Here is a 26,148-nt window from a genome sequence, read left to right on the forward strand (position 1 = left end):
CTAGTCATAAATATGCCTGTTTTTAATTTATATTTACTTAACTGTAAAAAATAATTATAAAATAATGAAGATAAAAATTAAATATATATAAAGATATAATCAATAAATTATAAATATAGTCAATAATATATAACTACTTGACTAAAAAAAGACCAGATTTTGATACATACGATTCTAGAAAATTATGTGATGAAATATAAAAAATGAATAAAAATGTACTCAAGTGAAAAAAAAATACAAAGGAAAAAAAGCATTATACAAAAAGAATGTGCTTATCAAATCTCAAACGACTTTAATTCTTTACTTGAAATGAACAATTAATAATTTAACATATTGTGTGTATATATGATTGTATATATTATATATGGGAATTATAAAATTTTTCTTAAAATATCATATTATGCCATTATAATTATTTGGCCATGTATGCTATACATTTCCATTTGGCAAGATATTATTAGTGAGGCATACCAAATAAGATTGCCATGTGGTGTTCATGGACTAGAGAATTTTTTCTCCCACTCTGACTGTTAAGTGGATATAGAAGATCTTTTATTTCCTTTCTTCGTTGGATTTTAATTCTCTAGATTATATTGCATTCGACAGCCTAGTTCTCTAAAATATACTCCCTCCGTCAGCAAATAAAAGTTTCGTTTTTCCATTTTAATCGATCCACAAATATCGGTTCCAATTCATAATAACTACTATAAATGGTAATAGAACTCCATATTCCACTGACTCATCTCACTAACTTTTTTACCCGACTTTTCTTAACTAAAATCCGTACCGGAAATGGACGGAGGGAGAATAACGTATACGTGCGATTCATCGTTTTACAATGGGCCCAAAGAAATTTGCAAATTGAAATGTTGTTATTGGAAATTAAATAAGTTGGATTTTCTTGTTAATTGTAGTTTCATGTACATCCACTTTGAGATTTTCAAAATTAAGTGTCTAAAATAGTTTGTTGATTATAGTGAGTACAATATCGGTTTGTGTGTTGAAGATTTTCACAATATGACTTATGGAGTACAATCTTGCTCATTTGATAAGAGTAATCAAACGAGATGTTCATTCCATTTTTTTTTATTATTATAATACAAGTTCAACCATATGTACATAACTAGACAACTTAAAATACAAGTTCAACCCAATTTTTTATGTCACTTGATTGTCGAGTATGTGTCCCGTTTATTTGAAGATATATTAATAGTCAAGAATGTGACTACTTTATGATATTTGTCCACCCATCAGAGTAGAAATAAATTCTTGAATATTTCCATCCGAACTTCCCCCTTCATCAACAGCTCCCTTTGCCAACTCCTTCCATTTCCTTGCGTTCTCTCTCATCTCTTCCGCTCTCTCTCCCTCCATCACACAATTTACACAACGAACCAATTCCTCATGCCCAACAACACCTTCTTCATTGGGGCAACTCCTCACTCCCATCTTCCAAACATCCATCACAAACTTCGCATTCGTAGCCTGATCACTCCACCACGGGACCCCCACCATCGGGACCCCGAGGCTCAGTGCTTCCAGAGTCGAGTTCCACCCACAGTGCGAGACAAAGCATCCTACGGCTTCATGGGCAAGTACCTCAAGCTGCGAGCACCATGACACGATCAGTCCCTTACCCGAGGCCTCGTCCGCAAATTTTTCCGGGAGCTTCGACACCTCCGAGGATCGGACCACCCATAGGAAGTGTTTTCCGGTTTGCTTAAGGGCCGTTGCCAATTCCTCCATTTCATGCTTTTCCAATTTGGCAATACTACCGAAGGAGACGTAGATAACTGATTTAGGTGGTCTTTGTTGTAGCCATCTCATGCAAATGTCATCTGGCTTGAACAAACTAAGACCATAACTTTTGTCATGTGGTAATCTTTTGTCTAGGTAGATTGAAGGTATGGCTGGTCCAATTGTTTTTACTGACATTGATTTTTTCATCCAATCATTTGCCTGAAACAAGATTCCAAGTAAATAAGTTACTTTAATAGTAATTGTTACATATTGTCTCAAAACTCAATAATCATAGAACAGAGATTCTAAAATCATGCTCATAGTCATACCACGTATGAGTTGATATGTTCCAAGCTGTATTTTTATTTTGATATGTTAATTAGTACCAGGTTAGTGATAAAATCTGAGGTGAATTAGGAATACTTTAGCAAATAAATAAAGGGTCACTTAGGTACCAAATAAATTAGGAAATGGGTGCAAGTGCAACCATCTTTTGAGCCATATTAAATTAGGAAAAGAGATTCTCTGCTGCATCTTTCCCAATCAAATCTCTATTGCGAATTAACAGAATTAAATCAAAACTTCAATTAACCTCTATTTAATAATCAATTGATACAATAAATCAACCACAGGTTGCGGTCGTTCGCACATGTTGAATCTTCTAATTATGGCAATCTTAAAATTTTGCTATATGCAACTCGATGACTTATTCCAAAAGACTAGCCACTTACCTCTTCGTCAAGCTCGTAAACCGAGTTAACAAACACGAAATCAGAATCCTCCACACCTTCAAACTGAGCCACCAGCAGCTCCAACACGCCCGGATGCTTCTCCTGATCAACAACAAACGACGGCAAATCCGAGACCGCCAACGGCGGCAGCCCGGGAAGCACGGTTTCCCTCTCCGTAACCGGAACTTTGAGCAACCCTTTAAACACGCTGTAGTAGACAAGATTAACAGAGCTGGGCTGCGTGAAGAAGGCCGCGCCAAACAGCCCTTTACTCTTCGCCACGGCCAGCCCCCACGGCATGAAGGCGTCGTAGACGACGCAGTCCACGGCCCGGCCCCGGCCTTCTCGAAGCTTCTCGATGAGCCGGGACGTTGACTCCGTCCCTTCCCTTTTGAAGGTGGCTAGATACTCCCGAGGGTCGGCGTCGGCTCTTGCGGCGGCGGAGTTGTAGCCGTCGGAGATCGTCTCGACGGCGATGGAGGCGGAGATGTCGGCGGCGGCGGAGGTGAGGATGTCTTGTGGTACGGCGAAGGTGATTGTGATGCCTTTGTGGGCTAAGCGTTTGGAGAATTGGATCAAAGGGTTTATGTGGCCTTGGGTTGGATGTGGAAGGATTAGGCAGTGTGGTTTGTGTTCTGTTTTTTGATCCATTTGTTTCGTGTGTTTAGGATGGTTGGGGTGTGATCATGTGTACTATGTAAGGTTATATATAGAACATTGGAAGATTTAGGCAAGTTATGGATAAGAGCTGAATTCTATGTGTGGTTGTAAAAATGTTCGAAAAGAGGTGACACAAAGATTAGTTCTTCCTTGATCTCACTAACAGAAAGACACAGACAATAAGAGGTGAATTCTAGGAGTGGTTGTAAAAATATTTGGATGGACGTAACATGAACATTATCTTCCTTGTCTTGCTACAAGTTAAGGCTATAAAAGATGAACTATGATGACATTGGATAGAAAATAAAATAAAAGTGGGAATAAAATAGAGAAATGAAAAAAGAGTAAGTATGAGAAATAATAAAGTAAGAGAAAATAAATATTTTTGTTTGAAAAATGAAAATTAATCAATAATAGTGAAACACAAAATCTAAATATTGCTTGGATAATGCGTCCGTTTGTAAATTTGTTTTTGGTTACAGTCTAGCATCTTAAAATGAAAACAACTAGGAATGATCGAAATTGATTTTTTTTTTTCATTTTGTTAGAAGTAGATACTTCGACTGTAATCGTGTCTTAAGAGTCAAGACAAAAAAGTTGTGTCTTATTGGGAACTTCACTATATTGTCATCAACATGTGGATCCTACAAGAAAATATTAGAGTGATTATATGAGCTGCAAAGTTGGGCAAAGTCCAAATTTGATTAGGTCTTTAGATGACAATTCGAACACTACATTGTCAGTGTCAGCTTTCACAATTTTCCTACACTGGTTGCAAAATAGGTGTTTGTCACGTTATCTTTTGTAATTTTCTATTGCTTGCAAATTCGCAATTTGCCTCCCCTTTTGGTCATATGAATTAGGTAGTCAGTATATAGTGAGAAATGGGCTTTTTTCCATACAAATATAGTCGTTCAGTGTTTAAGTAATATATATGGACAGCCCGATCTGAAATGGAAAGCCCGCACTATTCCTTATAGTTTTTTAGAGAAATCAATTCTGGCGAGGGAGACAAGAATTGAGACATCATTGGGTGTCCCACCCAGAAATGAGAGCACTTTTTCGGATTTGCCCCTCACATTTTCATTTCCCCCTTCTCTCTCTTGGTTTGAGGGGCATTTCCGTCTTTCAGCATACTACTCTAAATTAACGCACACCAATTTCTAAAACATTGAACGATGAGAGTGGTGTGTCATTTAGTGGCTGCAAGTGGGCCCAACCATCTCATTTCTAATCCATATCCATATCTTGAGAACCCACCTCTAAAACACTGAACTGGCCCTTAAGGTTTGGATTTTCATTCGGTATTCCTATGTTTGAATAGGATCTCACTCCTAAATATGTGTACTCCCATTTAGATAAACCGGACAATTAATACTATTCAATTATTAATTGTAAGAGCATCCACTATGTATGCCCTAATAGGAGTCCTAGTGGTTGCCACATCAGCATACCCCTTTTTTTCTGCAATGGTTTGGCCCTAATGGAAGCCTTAGTGGGTGCCCTATCAATTAAATATTTAAACTCAATTTACTTTTAATTTTTAATATTATTATTTTTAATTTTTTTAATTACTAAAATACCAAAATATATTATATTAAACACCACAAATTTTAAAAAACAACTACTCCCTCCGTCCGAATGAAGATGGCCCCTTCCTTGGGCGGCACGAGAATTTATGCAGTTTTATTTTGTGTGTGAAGTGGAGAGAGTAAACTAAGAGAGAAAGGTGTTTCCATTTTTAGTAACGAGTCATCTTGATTGTGAAAAACTAAAAAGTAAAGTGAGACATTTTCAATGGGACGGAGGGAGTACATTACTTAATTAAAAAAAAGCTACATCATACTTAGCTAAAACAAACCACATTACTAAACTAAATTACTAAATAATAAAAAAAACTAACTAGAGAGTGTTGGTGTGTGAAAAGTGAATGAGGACTGTATTTATAGTGGTTTAATAAAGATTAAAAAATAAAAATAAAAAATTGCAAAAACCGTCTTATCGGGCTCGGGCTCGGCGTTGCAATGAGCGCCCGATGGGGACGACCGATCTTTCGGTCGTCTCTCTCGGGCACCTGCAGTAGATGCCCGAGCCCGATCTCGGGCGATCGGGCGCGAGATCGGGCATCCATTGTAGATGCTCCAACAGTTTGATAACATTTAGTTTGATAACATTTCATAACAATATGTAGTTTTCATTCAATTGAGTTAATTTTGTAGTACTTAAATTTTGGGAAAAGAAATAAGGGGCTTCTTGGTATGATGGAATGGAATGAGGATGGAATGGAATGGAGATGGGAATGAAATGAAGGTGGGAATGGAATTGATATTCCTTTCCATTCTCGTGCTAGGTAAGCACAATAAATGCAAAAGGAATGGAATTGTTATTCCTTGATTGATTCCATTCCTATGTTTGATAACTACAGATTAATATAGAAATGAAATTGAATGAAATATAAATAATTAATCCAAAAAAAAATTTAAGGTTGCGTTCGGTACCATGTAATTGAGGGCTTGAAATTGGAATATGAATAGTTATATCCAAAACACACACTTTACACACTTCACACACTACACATACTTCATACACTACACACACTACACACATTTCAAGCATCTTATTTTTTATTTTTTTTCAGCTTTTAGAATTTTTTTCAATCCAAACCGAACCGAATCGAAAAATTGAAATTTTTCAAAAGTTTAAACTGAATCATACCGAAAGACTGAAATTTTTCAAAAGTTTAAACTGAATCAAGCCAAAACACTGAACTAAATTTGAAATTTTAGCTTGTGTAAAGTGTGTGTATTTCGTGTAAAATTTGTAAGTGTGTGTAATGTGTGTACAATGTGTATAGAGCATGTAGTGTGTTTATTTTGTGTGCAATGTGTGTATTTTGTGTGTAGTGTGTGAACTGTATGAAATGTGTGTAGTGTGTGAAATGTGTGTAGAGTGTGAAGTCTGTGTAGTGTGTGAATTGTGTGTAGTGTGTGAAGTGTGTGAAATGTGTGAAGTGTGTGTGTATTTTTCAATTATTAAAATTTTAAAATTTTAATTTTATTATAAAATTGTGATGATATTAAATTTAAATATAATATATAATAATATTTATATAATTTTGTTAAAATTTAAAATACGAAGAAAGGAATATGAAATGGAATGAAATGACCATTCCTTAGCTAAATGGATAGAAGGACTATTTCCACGTGGAATGGAATGACCATTCCAAATGGAATGGTGATTTATAAGAAAAAAATTTACCAATCAAAGGAATGGAATGGAGGTAGGAATGTCATTCCATTTCTCCATTCCATTCCACCATACCAAGAAGGGCCTAAGCGAATTGGGTCGATTTATATCCTTCAAAACCATCTCATTAAGGGCCCAATGACGTAAGCCCATTTAACTGATTTCTTGTTTAAGCCCAATAGCTTAAACGTGTTTTTTACAAACTCTGGTGCTCGGGCTTGGCATGACATTGACACCAATGGGCAATGACTTCATTAATAAAATTATTCCTTGAATATGAATTTAATCTATTGAACATTAAGGGCATGTTTACTTTGTATGATTAGAGATTGCATATGAAGATATTAGATATGGTTATGTTTTATAATTATGTTTTGGGCACATATAGTTTTTTAATAGGATGTTTACTTTGCAGTTTTAATAGGGACGTCCCCCCAGAGATTACCTCTTCAAACTTTGCAGTCCGTCGAATTTTTGAACATCTTTATTCAGATTATGGATTATTCGAGTTAAAATTTTATAGAATTACGGATTTTCAAATAAGTATAACCTAAACATTCATTTTCAAGCTAGTCAACAGGTTTATCGGAATGAAGACTAAATTTTAACTTAATAACGTAAATTTTATTTATAAACATGTAAAAATTATAAAATACTCCATAATCATAGTAGCAAATATAAACACAAAAAATAAACTTAGTTGCTCCATCACTTCTTTAAGTACCAATTTATATTAATATACGTGTATATATTGCGAAATGGTATGCGAGCATCATCTATTACATAAAAAGTTCATCCACATCTTCTTTAATTACAAAATTAGGGATGTCAATCTGGCCGGCCAGTCGGGTTTAGGACCAACCCTATTCGAATTGCGGGTCAATCGGGTGCGGGCTAATCGCGTTGTAATTTATTTCGGATTATAAAAGTTCGGTCCTAACTCTAAAAGCTCGGGTTTCGGGCTAGCCCGGCGGGTTAATCGGGCTGCTGCCGATAATATTAATACACGATCAATCAAATAAATAATGACTAGAATTAGTTGTATTCATACAATGTAAAACATTTAATTTTGATATATTTGAGATATATGCTCAAACTCAATCATAAACATGATCAAATATTAATATTTTATATATTTCGTGGAATTTTAATGCATGTTTTAGAAATGTGAATATTTTTTTAGTGAATTTGAAGTTTTTGATTTATTTATCAATTATTATATTAATAAAAAATTAATATATAATTTATATATTTAATACAAAATTGAAAGTTATTTTTTAGTTATCTATGTGATAAAATTAATCAATGAAGTTTCGAATTATGAATAAAAAAATAGAATAATAAAAATTTTATCAGGTTTTCGAACTAGCTCATTGGGTTTTTGGATTTGGCCCTAACGGATTACGGGTTAATCGGATGTGGGCTAATCGAGTTTTGATTTTATCGGATTAGAAATTTTTAGCCGTAACCCTATAAATTTGATGGGCTATTCAGGCTAGCAGACAAGTTAATTGATAGGCAGGGAAGATAATGTATTCTTTAGTTAGGGCATCCACAATAGCGCTTAGCGCACCGCCTAGCCGAGCGCCGGCGCTAGGCGGTGCGCTAGGCATTCTATTGCAGCCGCCTAGCGGATTTCGCGAAAAAAAACCGCCTAGCGCTCGGCGGTTCCGCGGCGCTAGGCGGTGCGCTAGGCAATCCGCTAGGCGCTATTGCAGCGTCCGGATCGCCTAGCGCACCGCCTAGCGCGAATTTTTAATTTTTTTTGTTTCCGAAACACGGAGGGGACGACGACGGCGACGAGGAGTGAATTATTGTACTTTTTTAAAAATTATTGTAATTTTTTAAAATTATTGTACTTTTTAAAAATTATTGTACTTTTTAAAATTTTAATAGTATTATTAATGTTTCCCGTATATGTCTCGTAAATTAAATTTCGTATATTGTGTGATTGTTAATTATTTCATTTTGTATATATTTGTTAATAGTGATGTGGATATTATGTGGCTAGGCTATGGCTGGGCTATTGCTGGGCTATTGCTATTGTGGATGGCCTTAAGAGCATCTCCAGTAACGGCGTCAAAATCGCGACGCCGATTTTTCGCCGACGCCGGTTCTGACGCCGAACCATTGGAACCGGCGTCGGCGAAATCGGCGTGCCCATGCCGATTCGCGCGATGACGCCGGTTCCGACGCCGATCCTCACGGCGCCATTGTGGGTCCCGGATCGGCGTCAAACCGGCGTCAGATTTTATTTTTTGTTTTTTTTTTCTTTTGAAAACACTATATATACGCGCTTTGAACGTCATTTTCATTCGCACCACTTGTTTTAACGAGTACTCTCTCTACCTTACTTTCTGTTCAAGATCAATAACGAGCAATGGAGAACAACTACGAAGGTTCTCCAGTGACTCCCGGGGGATGGTCTCAGACTCCCCCGCCTCCCGGTGTAGGGTCTCAGACGGCCCCGACTCCCGGGGTAGGGTCCCATACTTCCCCGGCTCCTAGGGGAGGTGGTTGGCCTCCGATGACCGGGTACTACAACATGTACCCGTGGCAGCAGATGATGCCGGGGTGGGCACCCGGCATGCAGCCCCCTATGCAGATGATGCCGGGGTGGGCACCCGGGATGCAGCCACCGGCGCAGCAGATGATTCCACCGGCGCAGGGGACGCACGGGGGGGGGGGGGGGGGGGACAACGCCTATCGGCCGACTTTTGATTTTTCCACCTGTTCTTCGCACACATCGACCCCAACGGATGCACAGTATACGGAGACCTTCTCCTTAGCGGACTTGGGTTTTGATATGAACGAGGTTCCGGAAACTCTCATTCAAAGCCAAGGAGTAGAGCGGGGTAAGAAGAAGGGCAAGGCCAAGAAGGTCGGCGAGTCGTCGCAGCCGGAGGCGGAAATCCGGGGCCGGAGGAAGTGGACGGACGCGGAGAACGTTGCGGTTGCCAAGGCGTGGGTGAGTGTCTGCGACGATCCTCTCATTTCGAACAACCAGAGGATCGTCAACTTGTGGCCCAAGGTAGCCGCAGCCTACAGGGCATTTTGCCCTGAAGGGAGACCGTGCACCGGGGAGGAGGTCCGGAAGTGCTGGGACCGAATTAGGTCTGGCGTCTCTCGATTTTCGGGTTTGTACGCCAACGCCCTCCGCATGCAGACCAGTGGCCAAACAGAGGAAGACTGCAGGAGGATTACGGAGAGAGCCTACCCCGATCCGCAGAAGAAGTACTATGAGTTCACCTACTGAAACTGCTACGTTGTGCTCAACGAGTCGGAGAAATTTCGGGCAGGCGTCGACGTTGGCTGGCCGAAGAGGCAGAAACTGAACTATACCGGAGATTATAGCGGCAGCAGCGGTCGTTCGACAGACCTCCCCGAGACGGCCCAGGAGGTCCCGACTCCTCGTTCATTCGGTCGCCGACCTCGCCCGGTTGGCCAAAGGCGGGCGCAACAGGTTGCGAGGGGGGCACCCCGAGTTCCCAGGGGGTCCATTCGACTTCCCCCCTCGGCAGGTCTACCGAGGAGCTCAAATTCTTCGCGCGCCAACAAACGCGCGCTCAAATGGTGAAGACCTTAGCCGACTTCCAAGCGGCGGTGGACCCCGAGGTGAAGGATTTTCTTCGTGTATTGCTCCAGAGCCAGCGTGAAGAATTGGAGGCGATGAGGAGGGACACCGGCGGGAATAGCCGCGGCGTAGGTGGCGACGGAGGCGGCGGCGATGACGGTGAAGAAGCGCTGGGCGACGACGGAGACGAGGACGGCGGCGAGGAGTAATTTTGTTTTACTTTTTTAAATTAATGTACTTTTTAATTTTTGTACTTTTTTTAAATTTTTGTACTTTTTTAAAAATTATTGTACTTTTTTTTAAAAATTAATGTACCTTTTAAGTTTTAATATTATTATTCGAATTTTCCGTATTTGTCTCGTAAATTAAATTCCGTATGTTGATACGAGTGTAAATTAAATTATATACTCCCTCCGTCCCCCAAAATTCGTCACCATTTGACCCGGCACGGGTTTTAATAAATGTAATAGAAAGTGGGTTGAAAAAGTTGGTGGCATGTGGGTCCTACTTTTATATATTAGTTTTATAATAAAATGTGAGTGTGAATGAGTTAGTGGAATGTAGGGTCCACTACCAAAAATGGTAAAAGTGAAAGGTGACAAATTTTTAGGGACGGACGAAAAAGGAAATATGTGACAAATTTTCAGGGACGGAGGGAGTAATTGTTATTAGTGATGTGGATAGGTAGTGTGAAGGCTATGTGAGGGCTATTTGATGTCCAGTTGATGTGGCAAGCTGATGTGGCAGGAGAATTGTAGTGCTGATAATGTGGCAGTGTGAAGGCTATGTGAGTACTATTTGACGTCCAGTCTTACTGGAGATGCTTAGGGTGACACATAAGCTGAAATTCTGAAACGCCTACCGATTTCGGAAAGAAATTCGAAAAAAGAAAAAAATTAAGAAAAAAAAATCATCGCTTCAGATCTAAGAGAGCGGTATATTCAATTACACTCGACATTCACCTCACCAAACGAGCGGTTCAATCGGGTGAGAATATGACTTCGATCATTTCCAACTAGATATTGAAAGTTTGGAACTGAAATCTGATTTTTCTCAATTTGTTCAATTCGCTAACATATAGAATTGAACAATTCACTAAATATTTCCTCCTTTTCTAGGGGTTTGTAGAGCAGCAATCTGTTTAATCCAATGGTTATAGGTAGCTGTTGAGAGCATATTGAATTGGATTGAATGGATAATAACAAGAGTCGAGACGATCTGCTCGCTGCCGGACGGAAAAAGGTAACTGATTTATTCCATTCTGAGCATTTTTTTAATGAATGTAGCGTATGATGGGGAATATGAGTTTTATTTATGGTTTAATTTTAGGAAATGGATGAGAACGAATAAATATGCATACAATGTTAAACATCATTCACATGTGTGATTATCTGTGTGGAAACATGAACTTAAGCTTATGCTGGTTTGGAGCTTTATCTGTAGAGTTTGTTAAATCCAATTCTTCTTTTCGTTAACAGAAGAGTTTATGCGGCAGATATAGGATAAACGCATATTTGTGCGCTTTTATGTGTGGATGAAATTTGATATTCACATAAAGTGGTTGGTGAATGGCTTTTTTGGTCCTTTTATTTTGGAACTGCCTCTTTAACATTTTAGATTTTATATACACGACACAATTCATTCAGTTAAGTGTTGAGAAATTCTTCTGTCTGTGGTGTCAGTCTTCTGGAAAATACTATTCAATTTTTTAAAAATTAGTTTTCATATTTTTTGAAAAACTGAATCGTCATCTAAAACCTTGTAGTTTATCCATAGTTGATAGGGTGCTACCTTTATTACTAATGGTGGTTTAATATGCTCAGAGTAAGAATAATGTTTGACCTATGGTGTATAAAACAACCATTTTAAATGTTTAACTTCGCGGGTCAACAATGGAAATGTTAGGAAATATTATATTTCATTGTGGACTATTCACAAAAAAAGTGATATTATTAATATCATTTACTTATTACAATCACTTGTGATGGCATGTTTCATCGTATGCCAGCTTCAACAGTTCAGGAAGAAGAAGGATAATAAAGGAAATAATAGCAAGCCATCGGGCAAAGGTGGTAAATCTGGGCGTGATAGGAAGGCAGACACAGTTTCTGAAGCAGCTGTGACAGAGCAAAATGTTCCAGATGGAGTATTATCCAAGCATGATGCAAGTGTAACTGTTGATTTTTCAGAGTCAAGTTCTGGTGTGGTTGCAGAGGCAAGTGATACAGCTACTGGTATTTCCGAGCATGATGTAACAGGAGGCACTTCCAATGACACAGCAGTAGAGCAGCAAAATGATGCAGATGGAGAGAGATTCAAGCATGATGCAGAAGATACTACTGCTTTACCAGACTCAGTTTCTAGAGTGGATACAGTAGCATGTCTATTGGATGCTGCTGGATTTCCATCAGAGGGATCGGGAATGGATAACACTAGTAATGGAAATGATGTATATATTAAGGCTTCCCTGGAGGATGGATCATCTTCTCTGGTTCTTGAGGATACATCCATTAATATTCCAGCAATGGTTTTAGAAGAGATGTCAGAAGATTCCAGTTTACGTTTGCCCACTGATTTTTCTTCTGGACTGGAGAGGGAGCATGTGGAAGAGCAGGTAAAAGGTGTAGGTTTGTGCTTTCACTCTTGACACTATCCCTAAAATTTACTCATTTGGCCTCTTAATTGTTGTTAGAGTTAAAAGTTTGTATAATATTTTGGTAGGGGCAATGCAGGAAGTTGGCTGCTCCTTTTCCAGTGGAAATCAAATGGACTACCACATGGCGAATTTGCTTGATGGAGATAGTATTCCTCCTTCAAATGATATAACGGAGTCTATTACAGACAGTAGGGAAGTTAATTCAGGGAATACTTTTGATGAGGAGAATATCTCCGCCACCACACAACTCAACAAGATTGACAGTGCATCATTGGCTGTTTCTGTTACCAATTATGCTGGAGAAGGTGAAGAGGCACATGGACATTCTTTTGGCACTTCTCCTTTAACTGAGTCCTCACTGGCGTCGACCATAAGATCTGCAACAATGGGTCAAGAGAGAGATGGTACGTCATTTGGTTCAAATGATGAGAAAGCAGAGGCAGTTAGTGTCTCAGATACAGAAGGTACTCAAGCAAGCTCTGGATTTGTTGAGGTAGAAAGATCTTATGAGGTTGAAAATAGAGATACTGCAAATGTGTTAGCATGTAAACACGTAGACTTGTCATCGATTTTGAATGGAAGTCTAGTCAAACTTTCCCAGCTTGCAGAAATTTTACAGCTACTCGATCAAGATGAATTCAGGTACATATTCGCGTCAAGAGAATCATCAGTTGAGAAACCTCGAAATGCAGATGAAACAACTGCCAAAGAAATTGTGCAGTGCAGAAATGAGCTTCAGGAGGTTGTATCAGAGAAGGTAGAGCTCGAGAATCAGCTTCAGTTATCAAGAGCTGAGGCTGAAGTTTTTGCTGATAAAGTTAATGAATTGCAGCATAAACTAGAAATGAAACAAGGAGAAATGTCAACCATATTTTCTGAGCTAGTTGACTGCAGGAATTTGGTAAAAGCCTTGCAATCTGAAAATGTGAACTTGAATGAAAGTTTCGAAGTGATGACTGAGGAGAAAAACAAACTTTCACAGGAGAGTAGGAACTTTTTGCTCGAAAATGAAAAAATCACCGAGGAATTATATCAGCACAAAGTTTCTTTAGAGTCACTCCAGAATTTGATACATGATGACAGGAAAAGACTCGAGCAGGAAAATAGTGGCATGATCAGTGAGAATGGCAAATTACTTGCTGATTTGGCAGTGTGTCAGGATACAGTGGAAGTTCTTAGGTTGGAAAACAAAAACATAAATAAGATTTTGGCATCTTTATCAGAAGAAAGAAAAAATCTCGAAGAGGAAAAAGTATCAATGTACCATCAGTTTGGAAGAATGTCAGAAGAATTAATTAACTGCAAAGAATTGATTCTAACTCTTCAAACAGAGATCATCACTCTAAATGAGCGCATCACATCCATATGTAATGAGAAGAGCAAGCTTGAAGAAGAGCAGAAGACAATTTTCAGGGAGTATGAAAAGCAATATCATGAGTTGGTGGAGTTCAAAGTTCTGGAAGCAGTTTTGCAAGCGGAATGTTGTAAGGCAGTGAATGATCTAAAAGAAGCCAGAACTTCCATTAAGCATCATACTATAGAAAACAAATCCCTCTGCGCTGATTTAGAGTTTCTCAAGTTTAAAATAAAAGAATTCGACTGTGAGAAAATCTCATCTCAGTTTGATGAAGTTGCAAGTCAAGCTCTTAAGAATGATAGTGGTGCGTTACATGAGCACAAATCTTATCAGTCATCTGGGGAACAGACGAAATTGGATATTTACAATGACTCATTTGGATTTCTATCACTAAAAAGGAACTTGGAGGAAGCAGGAGTTCTAGTGCAAAAACTTGAGAGGGAAATTGACAGAATGCACTTAGATTCATCTTCTTTGAGTAGATCGATGGATGTTTCCCCTGGAGTGTCTCAATTGAGTCATACTTTTGAGCCAAAAGGTTACACATATAAGGATGACCAAGATTCAGACATATCCCCTTCATCAGAAGGTCGCACAACTGAAGATTCATGCGTTAGAACAAAAATGTTTGCACAAAATCTCAAAATATTGCTCAAAGAGTTAGAAAATGATGCAGAGGATGCCAGTGAATTCTTTAGAGGTATGCAGAGTAAACTGCTGTCTAATGCCTCTAGAACAGAATTGAGCAAGTATTATACTACATTGAAAGAGCACAATGATCAAGTACAAGAAGCAAACATAGAGCTTATGGTTGTCTACGAGGCTATGAGAGAGCTTATCCATCATGTTATTGCAAAAGAGAATGAACTTCTTGGTCTATGTGATACCACGCAGAAGCAAGAAGCAGTTCTAAAATCAGAGAACCATCATCTTCAAGAGAAGGTGAATGCTTTTCAAGCTCATATTAATGAGCTGCAGGTTCATTTGGAGGGACACTGTAGAGACTCAGATGAGATGGCTGCTTCAATTTCCAATCAACTGCAAGTACTCCAGTCAGAAGTGGCTGACAGAGAATTGATTCTTCAAGAAGAACAGAGTTCTGTTTCAGCTCAGATTCTTCAGACTGTTGGCCTGCTGGATTCGACGACAAAGAATATTTCTGGCAACCCATTTCCTAGTGGAAATAGCAACCCTGATATTGTTGGCTGTGTTGCTGCTTCTGTTGATGGTGCCTGCAAAGTGATTGGGGGTTTGCATGGTCAACTCGAGGCTGCGCAAAAGGATTTTCACGAAATGGAACACAAAACTAATGTGGCTCTGAGCATTTTGCATCGACTTTACAGTGAACTTGTGAGGACATTATTTGGGTATTACCCAGATGCAGCAGATGAAGTCGTAGCTGATGATAAAAAGCTGGATCTTTTACATCCTAATTTTTTTGATGACCTGTTGGACCAATTGAAAAATCTTTATAGTGAGAAGTTGGAGCTCGAGTCTGCAAATAAACAACTCAGTTCACAGATGACTGACACAGCAAGGGAGACTGACGAACTGCAAAACTTATGTCTGAAATCAGATACAGTTCTCAAGTTAATTGGCGAGATCGAACAATCAGTAAAGTTGGAGAGGCCAGCTATGTGTGAGGATGAACCTGCCTTACTCCTGGAGTCTCTGATTCATTTGCTCGTACAGAAATGCAGAGAAACTGGTCAGGACTCAAGCTTATGTGTATCTCTAGAAATGCAATTACATGATTTGCAGGGTGAAGTGGAATGCTTGAACTTATCTCTTATGGAATATGGAAATGAGAACCTGGTTTTTAAGCACAGTCTGAAGAGTGCTCAAGAGATTATTATTGCTCTCAATTCTAAAGTAAATGAGAAAGTTGCTGAGCTAGAACTGTCTGAGCAGCGAATATCATCCCTCAGAGAGAAGTTAGGTATAGCAGTTACAAAGGGGAAAGGCCTTATTTCGCAACGGGAGAGTCTCAAGCAATCGTTGGCTGAAATGTCCAAGGAACTGAAGAAATGTTCCCAAGAATTACTTTCTAAAGATGAGAGGCTTCATGAACTCGAAACAAATGTAAAAGTCTACTCTGAGGCAGGTGAGCGCATGGAAGCCCTGGAATCTGAGCTCTCATACATTCGCAACTCAGCTACTGCACTAAGAGAGTCATTTCTGCTTAAGGATTCTGTCTTACTGAGAATAGAAGAGATTCTAAACGATTTAGAGCTTCCAGAGAACTTCCACTCCAAAGATATAATTGAAAAGATTGACTGGTTAGCAAAAATAGTTGGAAGTCACTCCTTGCCTCTTGGTGAATGGGATCACAGAAGCTCAGCTGAGGGAGGTTCATATTCTGATGCTGGATTTGGGGGTTCAGATGGCTTGAAAGAAGATATGCAGCCAATCCCTACTTCTGCTGAGGACTTAAGGAGAAGATATGAAGAACTACAAAACAGATTTTACGGGTTAGCTGAGCAAAATGAGATGCTTGAACAGTCACTAATGGAAAGGAACAACCTTGTGCAGCGATGGGAAGAGATTTTGGACAGAGTTGATATGCCATCTCATCTGCGATCTGTGGAGTCTGATGATAAGATTCAGTGGTTGGGAAATGCTCTATCAGAGGCACAAAACCACTCTTATTCTCTCCAGCAGAAGATTGATAACTTGGAGACCTTTTGTGGATCCCTCAGTGCTGATGTGGAAGATTCAAAAAGAAGAGCAGCTGAGCTTGAGACAGCCTTCCATCAGGCTTGTGCAGAAAAAGAAATCCTAGCAAAGGACTTGGAGATGCTGAGACAAGATAGTGATGAAAGCATAAAAAGAATAGCTGATTTTTCTCTTAGAAATGAGAATCTCCAAAATGAATCAAGTTTGTTACAAGCACAGAAACTTCACTTGGAGGAATATAAGGATCGTATTGAGGGTGCAATTAGAAGACTAAAGGAAATAGTTAATGATGCTCTTCAGGATTCTTGTCCTGAAGATGTGGAACTTGATCGGGAGGGGGTTGAATATTTCGAAGAAATGTTAAGGAAACTTGTAGAGAAACATAAGACACTATTATCTGAGAAGCTTGTTAGTGTAGATTCAACTGATGTGCATGCCACTGGAAAGGGGGAGCTGTCAAACACATCCAGAGATTTTGAAGAGCCAGATGTCTCGACTCTGAGCAAAAAACTAGATGAATGTATGGGTGAACTAATGAGCTTGAAGGAGGAGAAAGATAGATACATGCAGACCAATCAATCCCTAGTCTGTGAGTTAGAGGGGCTGGAAGTAAAAAAGAAAGAATTGGAAGAACTACTTAATCAGGAAGAGCGTAAATCAGCTTCTTTGAGAGAGAAGCTTAATGTTGCTGTTAGGAAAGGGAAGTCCTTGGTGCAACAGCGAGATGTCATGAAGCAATCAATCGAAGAACTAAATGCTGAGGTTGAGCGCCTCAAGTCTGAGACCAAGGACACTGAAAAAACTATTTCTGAATATGAGGAACAGATCAAGAACTTGTTTGCTGCCCGTGACAGGATACAAGAAGCGGAATCTGAAAATAGTTTCCTCAGGGATCGCATGGCAGAAACTGAACGCTATATGCAGGAGAAAGAGCGTAGCTGGAGCAGTATTTTGAATGCTTTGGGTGAAATAAATGTTGGTATTGAATTTCATTCTGTAAATCCAGTTGAGAGGATAAAGGAAATAGGCAAGCTTGTGCATGATCTACATGGTCAAATGGATTCCCTTGAACAGGAATCAAGAAAATCTAAAAGAGCAGCTGAACTGCTACTTGCTGAGCTGAATGAAGTTCAGGAAAGAAATGATGGCCTTCAAGATGAGCTAGCAAAAGTTGTTAATGAACTTTCAGAAGTTTCCAGGGAAAAAGATCTAGCTGAAAATGCAAAACATGAAGCTATTGCACATTTCGAAAAGCTATCTTACTTACAATCAGAAGAAAAGGAGAGGCAGATGTCTGAAATTACGGTTTTAAAATCTGGTGTGGACAACATGAAAAATGATCTTTCTTCAATTGACAGAGATCTGGGGGATGTTCTATCTAAAGATTTGGAAGTTCTGTACAACGTGAAGGCTACTATGAAATCATTTTTTGATTTTGATGGCTTTCCTGCTCTGGGTGCTCTATTTCCTGCTAGCTTACCTGGGGGCACATTGTCAGCAAAATCAGAGAACAAGGTAAAACAATTATGCTATCAGATTTTTATATGCTTGTAAATAATACTCTCACTGTCCAACGATTTCCTTATTAGGCATCTACAGATAGTGTGCAACTTTTTTTTTTGACATCCCTCCTTACAATTTACCTTTACAACACTCCTGTGTACAAAAAAACAACCCATGGCACACCATCTTAACCCACTATGTGTACTTGATGAGAGACATTCTCCAACAACCAAATATCTTCCTAGCACTTTATTAAAACCCACGCTATCCTCAACCTTGCACACTCTTGGTGAATGGATGTAATACTTTCTATTTCCATTTAAAACAATATTCCCTTTCCTGAATGTCCATAACAAAAGCAGCATTTGTGTCTTAAGGTGTGATGCTATGGCCTCCTTTAAGCATTAAATTTATAAAGAGAACAATTTTATATTTTATTTTATGTGTTATAAGGTGTTTCTGACTGAACTCTGTGCTCTGGGAGAGCAACATTGTGTTCTTGAAGACTAAATTTAAACCATTTGTATTACCATAGAGAAGAGGATAACAGTATAGGGTACAGTGCTTTTTCTTTAGGTGGTATTGTTTCAGTATTGTCCTTAATGTTTGGGTAACTGATGCAATCTTTGTCTGGCACCTGCAAGTTACTTGTTAATCCATACAGTTCTGTATCTAGGGTCTCTCTGACAGAGTGTATGAGATGTCTGAGTTTAACATTGTATTTCATGGCAGGTTTTTATGACCCATATTGATTCTATCCGGGAGAGAATTCATGATCATTCACGTTTATTACAAGAAGAATCATTTCAGTTATCTGAAATCATCATGAGTGTCCGTAGAGAATATGCTTCTGAGAAGGAGTTCTATGAATCTGTAAAGAGAGATGCTGATCATTTGCAATCAATTGACAAAGAGAAGGAGTCAAGATTGCATATCTTGCAAGGGAATATTTCATTGTTGTTTGAAAGCTGTGCTAGTGCAATTTCAAGACTTGAAAATTGGGAGGAACATATGGTTGAAAATTCATTGGCATCTAGATCTCCACTGAGGAACTTGAATTCTCAAAATCAAATTGCAGTAAATATTTCCATTGGCGATGCTCGTATCTTCAATGAGGAAATAGTTAGGAGCATGTGTGACAAACTATCACTGGTTGTGGGGGATTCCATAAGCATGCATACTAATGAGTTGGCCAAAGTGATGGAAGTTGGGCAGAGTGAGATGAAGAGTACCATAATGAATTTACAGAATGAACTTCAAGAGAAGGACATCCAGAGAGAGAAAGTTTGCAAGGAACTTGTTGATCAGATAAAGGAAGCCGAAACTACTGCAAAGAATCATCTACTTGACCTTCAGCAAGCAAGGATAGAGCTAGATGATACACGGAGACAGTTGGATGCAATGGGTGAGGAGCATAAGTTGTTGGAACACAGATTGAAAGAACTCCAAGTTAATGAAACTAATGCAACAGATTTGCAGCTGAAAGTTAACTCACTGACAGATGAATTAGCTGCAAAAGTACAAGGTGAGTTATAGACTACTACTCTATTTTAGCTTATATGCAGATCACTAAGTGCCTTTGTTAAAAGATCCCATTCTAATTCGTTCAATGTTCTGCTGCAGAATGTGAGGCGCTGATGCACGCCCTTGATGAAGAGGAGACGGAAATGGAAAACCTTGCAAACAAGATTGCGGGGTTTGAAAATGAGTTGCATCAAAGGAACAAAGACTTGGAGAACCTTGAAGCTTCCCGTGCTAAAGCTTTAAAGAAGCTTTCTGTTACCGTGAGCAAGTTTGATGAAGTTCATTATCTCTCTGAAAATCTCCTATCTGAGGTTGAGAAACTCCAATCCCAGCTGCAAGATAAAGAGGGAGAGATTTCTTTTCTTAGGCAAGAGGTTACTAGGTGCACTAATGATGCACTGGCTGTTACACAAATGAACAAGAAGAGTTCTGATGAGATTCGGGAGTTGCTTGCTTGGCTTGATTCCTCGATATCTCATTTACTGGTCAATGATGTGACTATTGATTATTCGAATCATTTGGTCGAGGAATGTAAAGAGGTATTACAGAAGAAAATTTTAAACTTGATATCTGAATTGGAGAATCTTCGTGTGACGACCCAGAACAGAGATATACTGTTGCAAGAAGAGAGAGCTAAAGTGGATGAACTAACACAGAAAGAACAGCATCTGAAGAACTCATTGCGTGAAATGGAATCTCAAATAGTTATGCTTCAAGGTGCTGGAGATTCTGATAAAGCTACAATGTCTTCTTCAGAGATTGTGGAGGTTGAGCCTAAGGTACACTGCTTCGTTTTTTTTTTGGGCTAAATATACTGCTCAGTTATTGTGCTACTACTCTTTATCGAATTGCATTAATGACATGAATAAGCCTGCATCTATAGGAATTAGGAAGTATGACATGTTTTTCATCTAGAGTCATATATAAGTTCATGATAACAAATTGACTTGCTTTCATTCCTCCAGAAAAGAAATGCAATTTAAGAAGGTATCAATGGTTAGAAATACGTCTATGTCACTTGATGAATTGGGGTCCCCATTTATATACTATTGCTGATGGTCTTGCTATTTGTATCTTCTCACTTATTTTCTTTCTCCCAGTTATCTATTTTTCGTTGATTTCTTCCTTTTTTTTATATGCTTTTTTTGTCACTTGGCATATTCATGTACACAATGTATTGATTGGTGCAGGCAAACAAATGGACGTCTAGTGGGACCATTGCTACGCAAGTTCGCAGTTTGCGGAAACCAAATAATGATCAAGTTGCTGTTGCAATAGATATGGATGACAGTAGTCAGGGGCTGGAGGATGATGATGACGATAAAGGTAAACTGCTTGTGGCCAGTGGGCAATAAAAGTGTAAAATGTAGAATTTATTGTACCTCTTGAAAGCTACTATTTGAATGTAACTTGTTTTCTCAATTCAGCTCATGGCTTTAAGTCGCTGACCACATCAAAAATTGTCCCGAGATTTACAAGACCTGTCTCAAACTTGGTTGATGGATTATGGTAAGCCTCAATATCATCTTGTATTTTAAATTTATTATGCCTATATTCATCTCCATCTACATATCATTTCAGGATGTCCTGTGACCGAGCCCTAATGCGACAACCTGCTTTACGTCTTGGTCTAATCCTGTATTGGGCTGTGTTGCATGCCATGCTTGCTACTTTAGTAGTCTGAGAATCTAAACAACTGGTCCGTGATGTCTCTCTTAACTTCTTTCTATGCATCTCTTAGATCTATATTATCTAGTTTCTATTAGCAATCCCAGTTACTCAATGCTATGAAAGGTATGGAGTCACTCGATGCTATTCATTTCTGAAAATGCCATCTGATCCTTTAGGATATACTCAGAAATCCTTTTACAACACTAGCAATGTCTCCGCTCTTAACTCTCTGTACTTTCCTTTCCTTTCCTTTCTGTCTCGATTACATTAGTTGTGCACGTTTGCTGATGCTTTAGCCTCTTACAGTCCTGCAGGTCTCTGATGATTCTAGGTTTGACATCACAGCTTCAGGTGTGGCTGAGATAGGTTTATAAGCTCTCATATGTATAGTCATATATAGATCGATCGTTCTTTCATCATTCATGGACCAGTGAACTGTGATTTCCTCACTTTTAGAACACAGAATCACAGATGGCTTGGTGTTTGTTCAATAAGAGGAGAAGTTTTAAATAGGAGGACGTGAATACATAGTGGAGAAGTAGTTGATTATAGTTGACACAATTTATTCTCCTGTTTTTAGTTGTAGCTTGACTAGCAAATGTGCCCTTGGTTTTGTTCATTCTCTCTGTGGAATTGGGATTTTGTTGTATGATGATTGATGATGCATCACCCATATATTATTGCTCTAGTGCTGGATCATCAAAATCAAAATGTTGTACTATTGACACTTTCTAAGATGGGATATTTCCCTTGGTATATACATACATGCTTTTAAATTTTTAATGCCTTAATTCTCACTGATGAGTTGGAGAGAATAAAAAGTGAATGAAATACAGCACATAAATATGACACAATAGGACATTTAAGACACGTGGATTGAGAGCGACATCACACACAACACTTGCATATTTCTTTGGAAGCCTTAATCACACACGACAACTAACTAACTACACGTTACAATTTGCAAATACACATTTGACTTGGAAAAATTAACGTGCAGTCTCCTCAATGGGACATGACTTGATCATCAAAATCCTTGACATTCCCATTACGATTCTCTCCATCAAATCTCCCCACACTAAAGCGCGTGAGCTCCACGCCATCAGCCCGGCCGCTCTCCACGAGATCGGCCGCCACCCGCCCCACCACCGGTGCCATCTTAAACCCGTGTCCGGAGAACCCGCCGCACACCACGGCGTCCTCCCCGAACTCCCCGCCGAGGAAATCGATCACAAAGTCCTCGTCGGGCGTCATCGAGTACATGCACGACTGCGTCAGCACTGGCTTCGCCACATCAATTATATCCCCGAACCGGCCCTTAATCCATGCCCTTAGTGCATCCACCAGCACTGGAGGCGCCCCCCACGTGCGATCCTCGGGATCGCACGCGCGGCCCGCGTGCACAGGGATTTTCAACAATCCTGGGAATTCCAGTGATGGCGTCCCGTATATGTACGGCTCGCCGTAGCTGGCGAATGTCGGGAAGCCGCTCTCGATGGTAAATTTACCTTCGTGCCCCTCATTGACTTTCCAGTAATGTACCGCGGTCTCCAACGGCTGTATAGGGAGATCGATTCCTCTCGCCTTCTTCACCAGCTTTCGTGTCCACGGCCCCGCCGTGATCACGCATTTTCGGCAGCGATAGCTCATGCCACCGGCCGTGGCCACGACGATCTCGTTAGTTCTCCCGTCCCTACTTATACCAACAACTTCGGCGTTGTCCCTTAGCACGGCGCCGTTTCGGAGCGCTAGGGCTTGGAACATCGCGACGGCCTTAGTCGGCTTGATGACGCCGCCGTGCTGGGTGACGACGCCGATCCAGTCCTCCGGAATGTCGAACATTCCAGAGAACTCCTCCAGGAGCTGGAGGCGCCGGAGGATGGCAACGGCGATGGAATTTTTCCGGCAGCTGTCGATGACGGCGAGGAGGGCTTTGTTGTCGGAGGGGCCGATGTCGAGCTGGCGAGTGTCGAAGCAGACTTTGTAGCCGGCTTCGGACTCGGCTTGGCGCCAGAGGCGGGAGGACTCGAGGACCATGCCGGAGTAGTAGTCCTCGGGGTAGGTGGCGCGGGTGGTGCGGGACTCGCCGTGGGAGGAGCCGCGGTGGTGGAGGAAGTCGAACTGCTCGAGGAGGAGGGTCTTGAGGTGGCGCTTGGAGGTCTGGTAGGCGGTGGAGCTGCCCATGACTCCGGCGCCGATGACGATAACATCGAACTGATCCTCCATCGCCTCTGAATTAGAATTGGTGGTGTTATGTGGTGGCAGTGTGTGAATTGTGATGGCTTGGAATTTGGATTTATGTAAGGAAGCATCAATGGGTACGACAACATTCACTACTTGTACCGCAACAAAACAATAAATCTGTAACACTCAAGAAATTACAGTCTTTGAGTTAGAAAAGGAACTCTAGGCTAGTCATTGTGAAAACTACAACTCCATCAGATCAAATTGTAAGAAATTGTAGGACGAATTATTTTTATGAAATTGTATTTGATATGGTAGTTAAAAAATTTTATGACAACGTTATTGCTAGTAAATTAAATGATGCTTTCTATTTATACAGAAATTACATGGTTCGTATGAAAACCTCAACAATATATTAGATGCAACGATTGAATTTTTTCATTGTGTGATAAATATTAAAAATAAATAAATACTATTATAGATTTTGGTTAATTTTAAAAGATACTGATGAGCTAAAATTCAACTAAATTTCTTCCGCGAACTCAAAGACATGCATCTCGCTAATCTGTAAATACCTTTAAAAGTAATATCTCTACCCACAAAAAATAGACTAGTTTTATCATTTTGGATCGTTCATTAAAATTAAATCAATTCTAAATATGGAAAGTTTTAAACTAAATATAGACTCCACATTCCTCTAACACCATCACACTTCCATAAGCTTTTACATCTTTCTCTTAATTTACCAATTGTGCATTATAATTTGTGTTATTTACAATTTTATTTATTTTTTATGAACGAGGTAGTACAAGTGATCAAAAGATTTAAGCGGCTCCCTGCCTAAAGCTAATTAGGACATTTTGTGACATTTGGTTAAAGATGAATGATCATATTCCACGCAATCATAAATATATACACATAGACACATATTTATTTTAAATTCAAACATGAATAGTAATCAAGAAGTACAAAATGATTCTAGAAGCTAGGCCCACAAACGTGGAAGGCTCGACGCAAATAGTATTCACGAGGGCTAAAAGATTATGAACAATGATAGCCATTCAATTGCCTTATATTGGCACCACGACGAACGTGACATATTTAGAAATTAGTTATATAGTGATAGCAAATTCTCAATGAAAAGATAGGAATTTGACCAAACCAACGGCTCACCAGTCACCTCCTCTAAATGAACCTTAGCAACCACTATGATTAAAATATCTAACAACCACTCAACTAAAAAAATTTATAAGATGAGTGATTGATTAAAATGTCAAAACAGAAAGTGTAACAAATTAAGACGTGAGATATTTATGTCTTATTTAGTGCCATCGCCATCATCATGCCCTTAATTTTTTATAACCAACATCTTTTGTCTAATCTACTAAAAAAATTTACCGATCTAAATATATCGTCTTAGTGTGTTAAGTGATTGACTAAACATATCATATGAAAACGTGTCCGGACCAATAAATTTTTATTTAATTATGTTGACATTGACAATTTGATATAATTAGGTGACAAGTTAATAAGCTTGTAAAAAGAAGAATCGTGTAAGAACTTTAACTTAAAAATGGCCGACATATGGCTTCACTCGACTTTATTTATTAATTAAAAAATGACAATAAAAAAGTGATGATTCTGTAATTATCGTTTACTTATATTATTATGAAGCACTACGCAAAGCAAGATGATGCTTAGGCACTTGCTTTTAATATAAAATCCCAAATTGACATGAACTAGCAACATTTAATTAAAATAAAATAAATGGACGGCCACTTTTGTAAATCTTCCCATTTCAATCAATTCTTGCTCGGAAAATAAATAAATAAAAGATCACTTATTTGCATATTCAAAAGATAACGACGCATGTTCTCTTCTTATTACTTAGGCCATCCACAATAGAAATAGCCCAGCAATAGCCCAGCCATAGCCTAGCCACTGCCACATCATCAGCACTAAAAATCCTCCTGCCACATCATCAAAACAAGCAAATAGCCCAGCAATAGCCCAGCCATAGCCTAGCCACATACTATCCACATCACTATTAACAAATATATACAAAATGCAATAATTAACAATAACGCAATATACGAAATTTAATTTACGAGACATATACGGGAAAATTCACTAATATTAATAAAATTTAAAAAGTACATAATTAAAAAAAATTACATAATTAAAAAAAATTACATTAATTAAATTTACAAATAAAAATTTAAAATAACATTACAACTTAAAGTTAAAAAATAAAAAAAAGACATAATTAAAATCTAAAAAAAAAATGACATAATTTAAAATACAATTTTATAGAAAATCCTTGAATGAGATTGTCCCACATCGAAAGTGGAACATAAAACATTCAAGGATATCTCTCTATAAAAGAGAAACATCCTTGAATGAGTTTGTCCCACATCGAAAGTGGAACATAAAACATTCATGGATATCTCTCTATAAAAGAGAAACATCCTTGAATGAGTTTGTCCCACATCGAAAGTGGAACATAAAACATTCAAGGATGTCTCTATAAAAGAGAGACAACCAAGAATGAGTTTCATAAATTCGCAAGCCCATTAAATATATATGGGCTATTACGAATTTCTAGTATAAATTTATTTATAAAAAT

General features: G+C 38.9%; 3 protein-coding genes across 8 annotated transcripts; 1 reads left to right on the forward strand and 2 right to left on the reverse strand.

Moving 5' to 3' along the window:
* Window positions 1-1,049: 1,049 nt before the first annotated feature.
* On the reverse strand, window positions 1,050-3,270 carry LOC121785129 (mogroside IE synthase-like). Its single transcript, XM_042183499.1, has 2 exons — window positions 2,472-3,270; window positions 1,050-1,959 (listed from the first exon to the last, which is right to left on the reverse strand). Exons 1-2 carry the CDS (start codon window positions 3,120-3,122, stop codon window positions 1,231-1,233), a joined length of 1,380 nt encoding a protein of 459 aa, XP_042039433.1. The 5' UTR covers window positions 3,123-3,270; the 3' UTR covers window positions 1,050-1,230.
* Window positions 3,271-10,798: 7,528 nt separating this feature from the next.
* Window positions 10,799-22,026, forward strand: LOC121784700 (golgin subfamily B member 1-like). Of its 6 annotated transcripts, none has more exons than XM_042182907.1 (10): window positions 10,799-10,938; window positions 11,070-11,193; window positions 11,960-12,578; window positions 12,673-18,155; window positions 18,876-19,668; window positions 19,767-20,446; window positions 20,858-20,993; window positions 21,095-21,176; window positions 21,249-21,366; window positions 21,645-22,026. In XM_042182907.1, the coding sequence occupies exons 2-9, from the start codon at window positions 11,143-11,145 to the stop codon at window positions 21,349-21,351; spliced, it is 7,947 nt and encodes a 2,648-aa protein (XP_042038841.1). In that variant the 5' UTR covers window positions 10,799-10,938; window positions 11,070-11,142; the 3' UTR covers window positions 21,352-21,366; window positions 21,645-22,026. The 6 variants fall into 6 exon arrangements, with proteins under 6 accessions (XP_042038841.1, XP_042038843.1, XP_042038842.1 ...); XM_042182909.1 differs by having other exon boundaries at window positions 19,767-20,434; XM_042182908.1 differs by having other exon boundaries at window positions 11,960-12,572.
* Window positions 22,027-22,194: 168 nt separating this feature from the next.
* On the reverse strand, window positions 22,195-23,824 carry LOC121784701 (probable sarcosine oxidase). The gene has a single exon (XM_042182913.1). The coding sequence runs from the start codon at window positions 23,562-23,564 to the stop codon at window positions 22,344-22,346; it is 1,221 nt and encodes a 406-aa protein (XP_042038847.1). The 5' UTR covers window positions 23,565-23,824; the 3' UTR covers window positions 22,195-22,343.
* Window positions 23,825-26,148: the final 2,324 nt, after the last annotated feature.

This window comes from Salvia splendens, chromosome 21 (assembly GCF_004379255.2).
Source record: "Salvia splendens isolate huo1 chromosome 21, SspV2, whole genome shotgun sequence".
Lineage (NCBI taxonomy): Eukaryota > Viridiplantae > Streptophyta > Magnoliopsida > Lamiales > Lamiaceae > Salvia > Salvia splendens.

What these genes read in the sequence shown, in the direction of transcription:
- LOC121785129 (XM_042183499.1), bottom strand. Translation starts at nt 3,122, where the DNA reads ATGGATCAAAAAACAGAACACAAACCACACTGCCTAATCCTTCCACAT. An exon ending in TTTACGAGCTTGACGAAGAG is followed by an intron (nt 1,960 to 2,471) that starts GTAAGTGGCTAG and finishes ATCTTGTTTCAG; the next exon opens with GCAAATGATTGGATGAAAAA.
- LOC121784701 (XM_042182913.1), bottom strand. Translation starts at nt 23,564, where the DNA reads ATGGAGGATCAGTTCGATGTTATCGTCATCGGCGCCGGAGTCATGGGC.
- LOC121784700 (XM_042182907.1), top strand. Translation starts at nt 11,143, where the DNA reads ATGGATAATAACAAGAGTCGAGACGATCTGCTCGCTGCCGGACGGAAA. An exon ending in TCGCTGCCGGACGGAAAAAG is followed by an intron (nt 11,194 to 11,959) that starts GTAACTGATTTA and finishes ATCGTATGCCAG; the next exon opens with CTTCAACAGTTCAGGAAGAA. An exon ending in AACTTGGTTGATGGATTATG is followed by an intron (nt 21,177 to 21,248) that starts GTAAGCCTCAAT and finishes ATATCATTTCAG; the next exon opens with GATGTCCTGTGACCGAGCCC.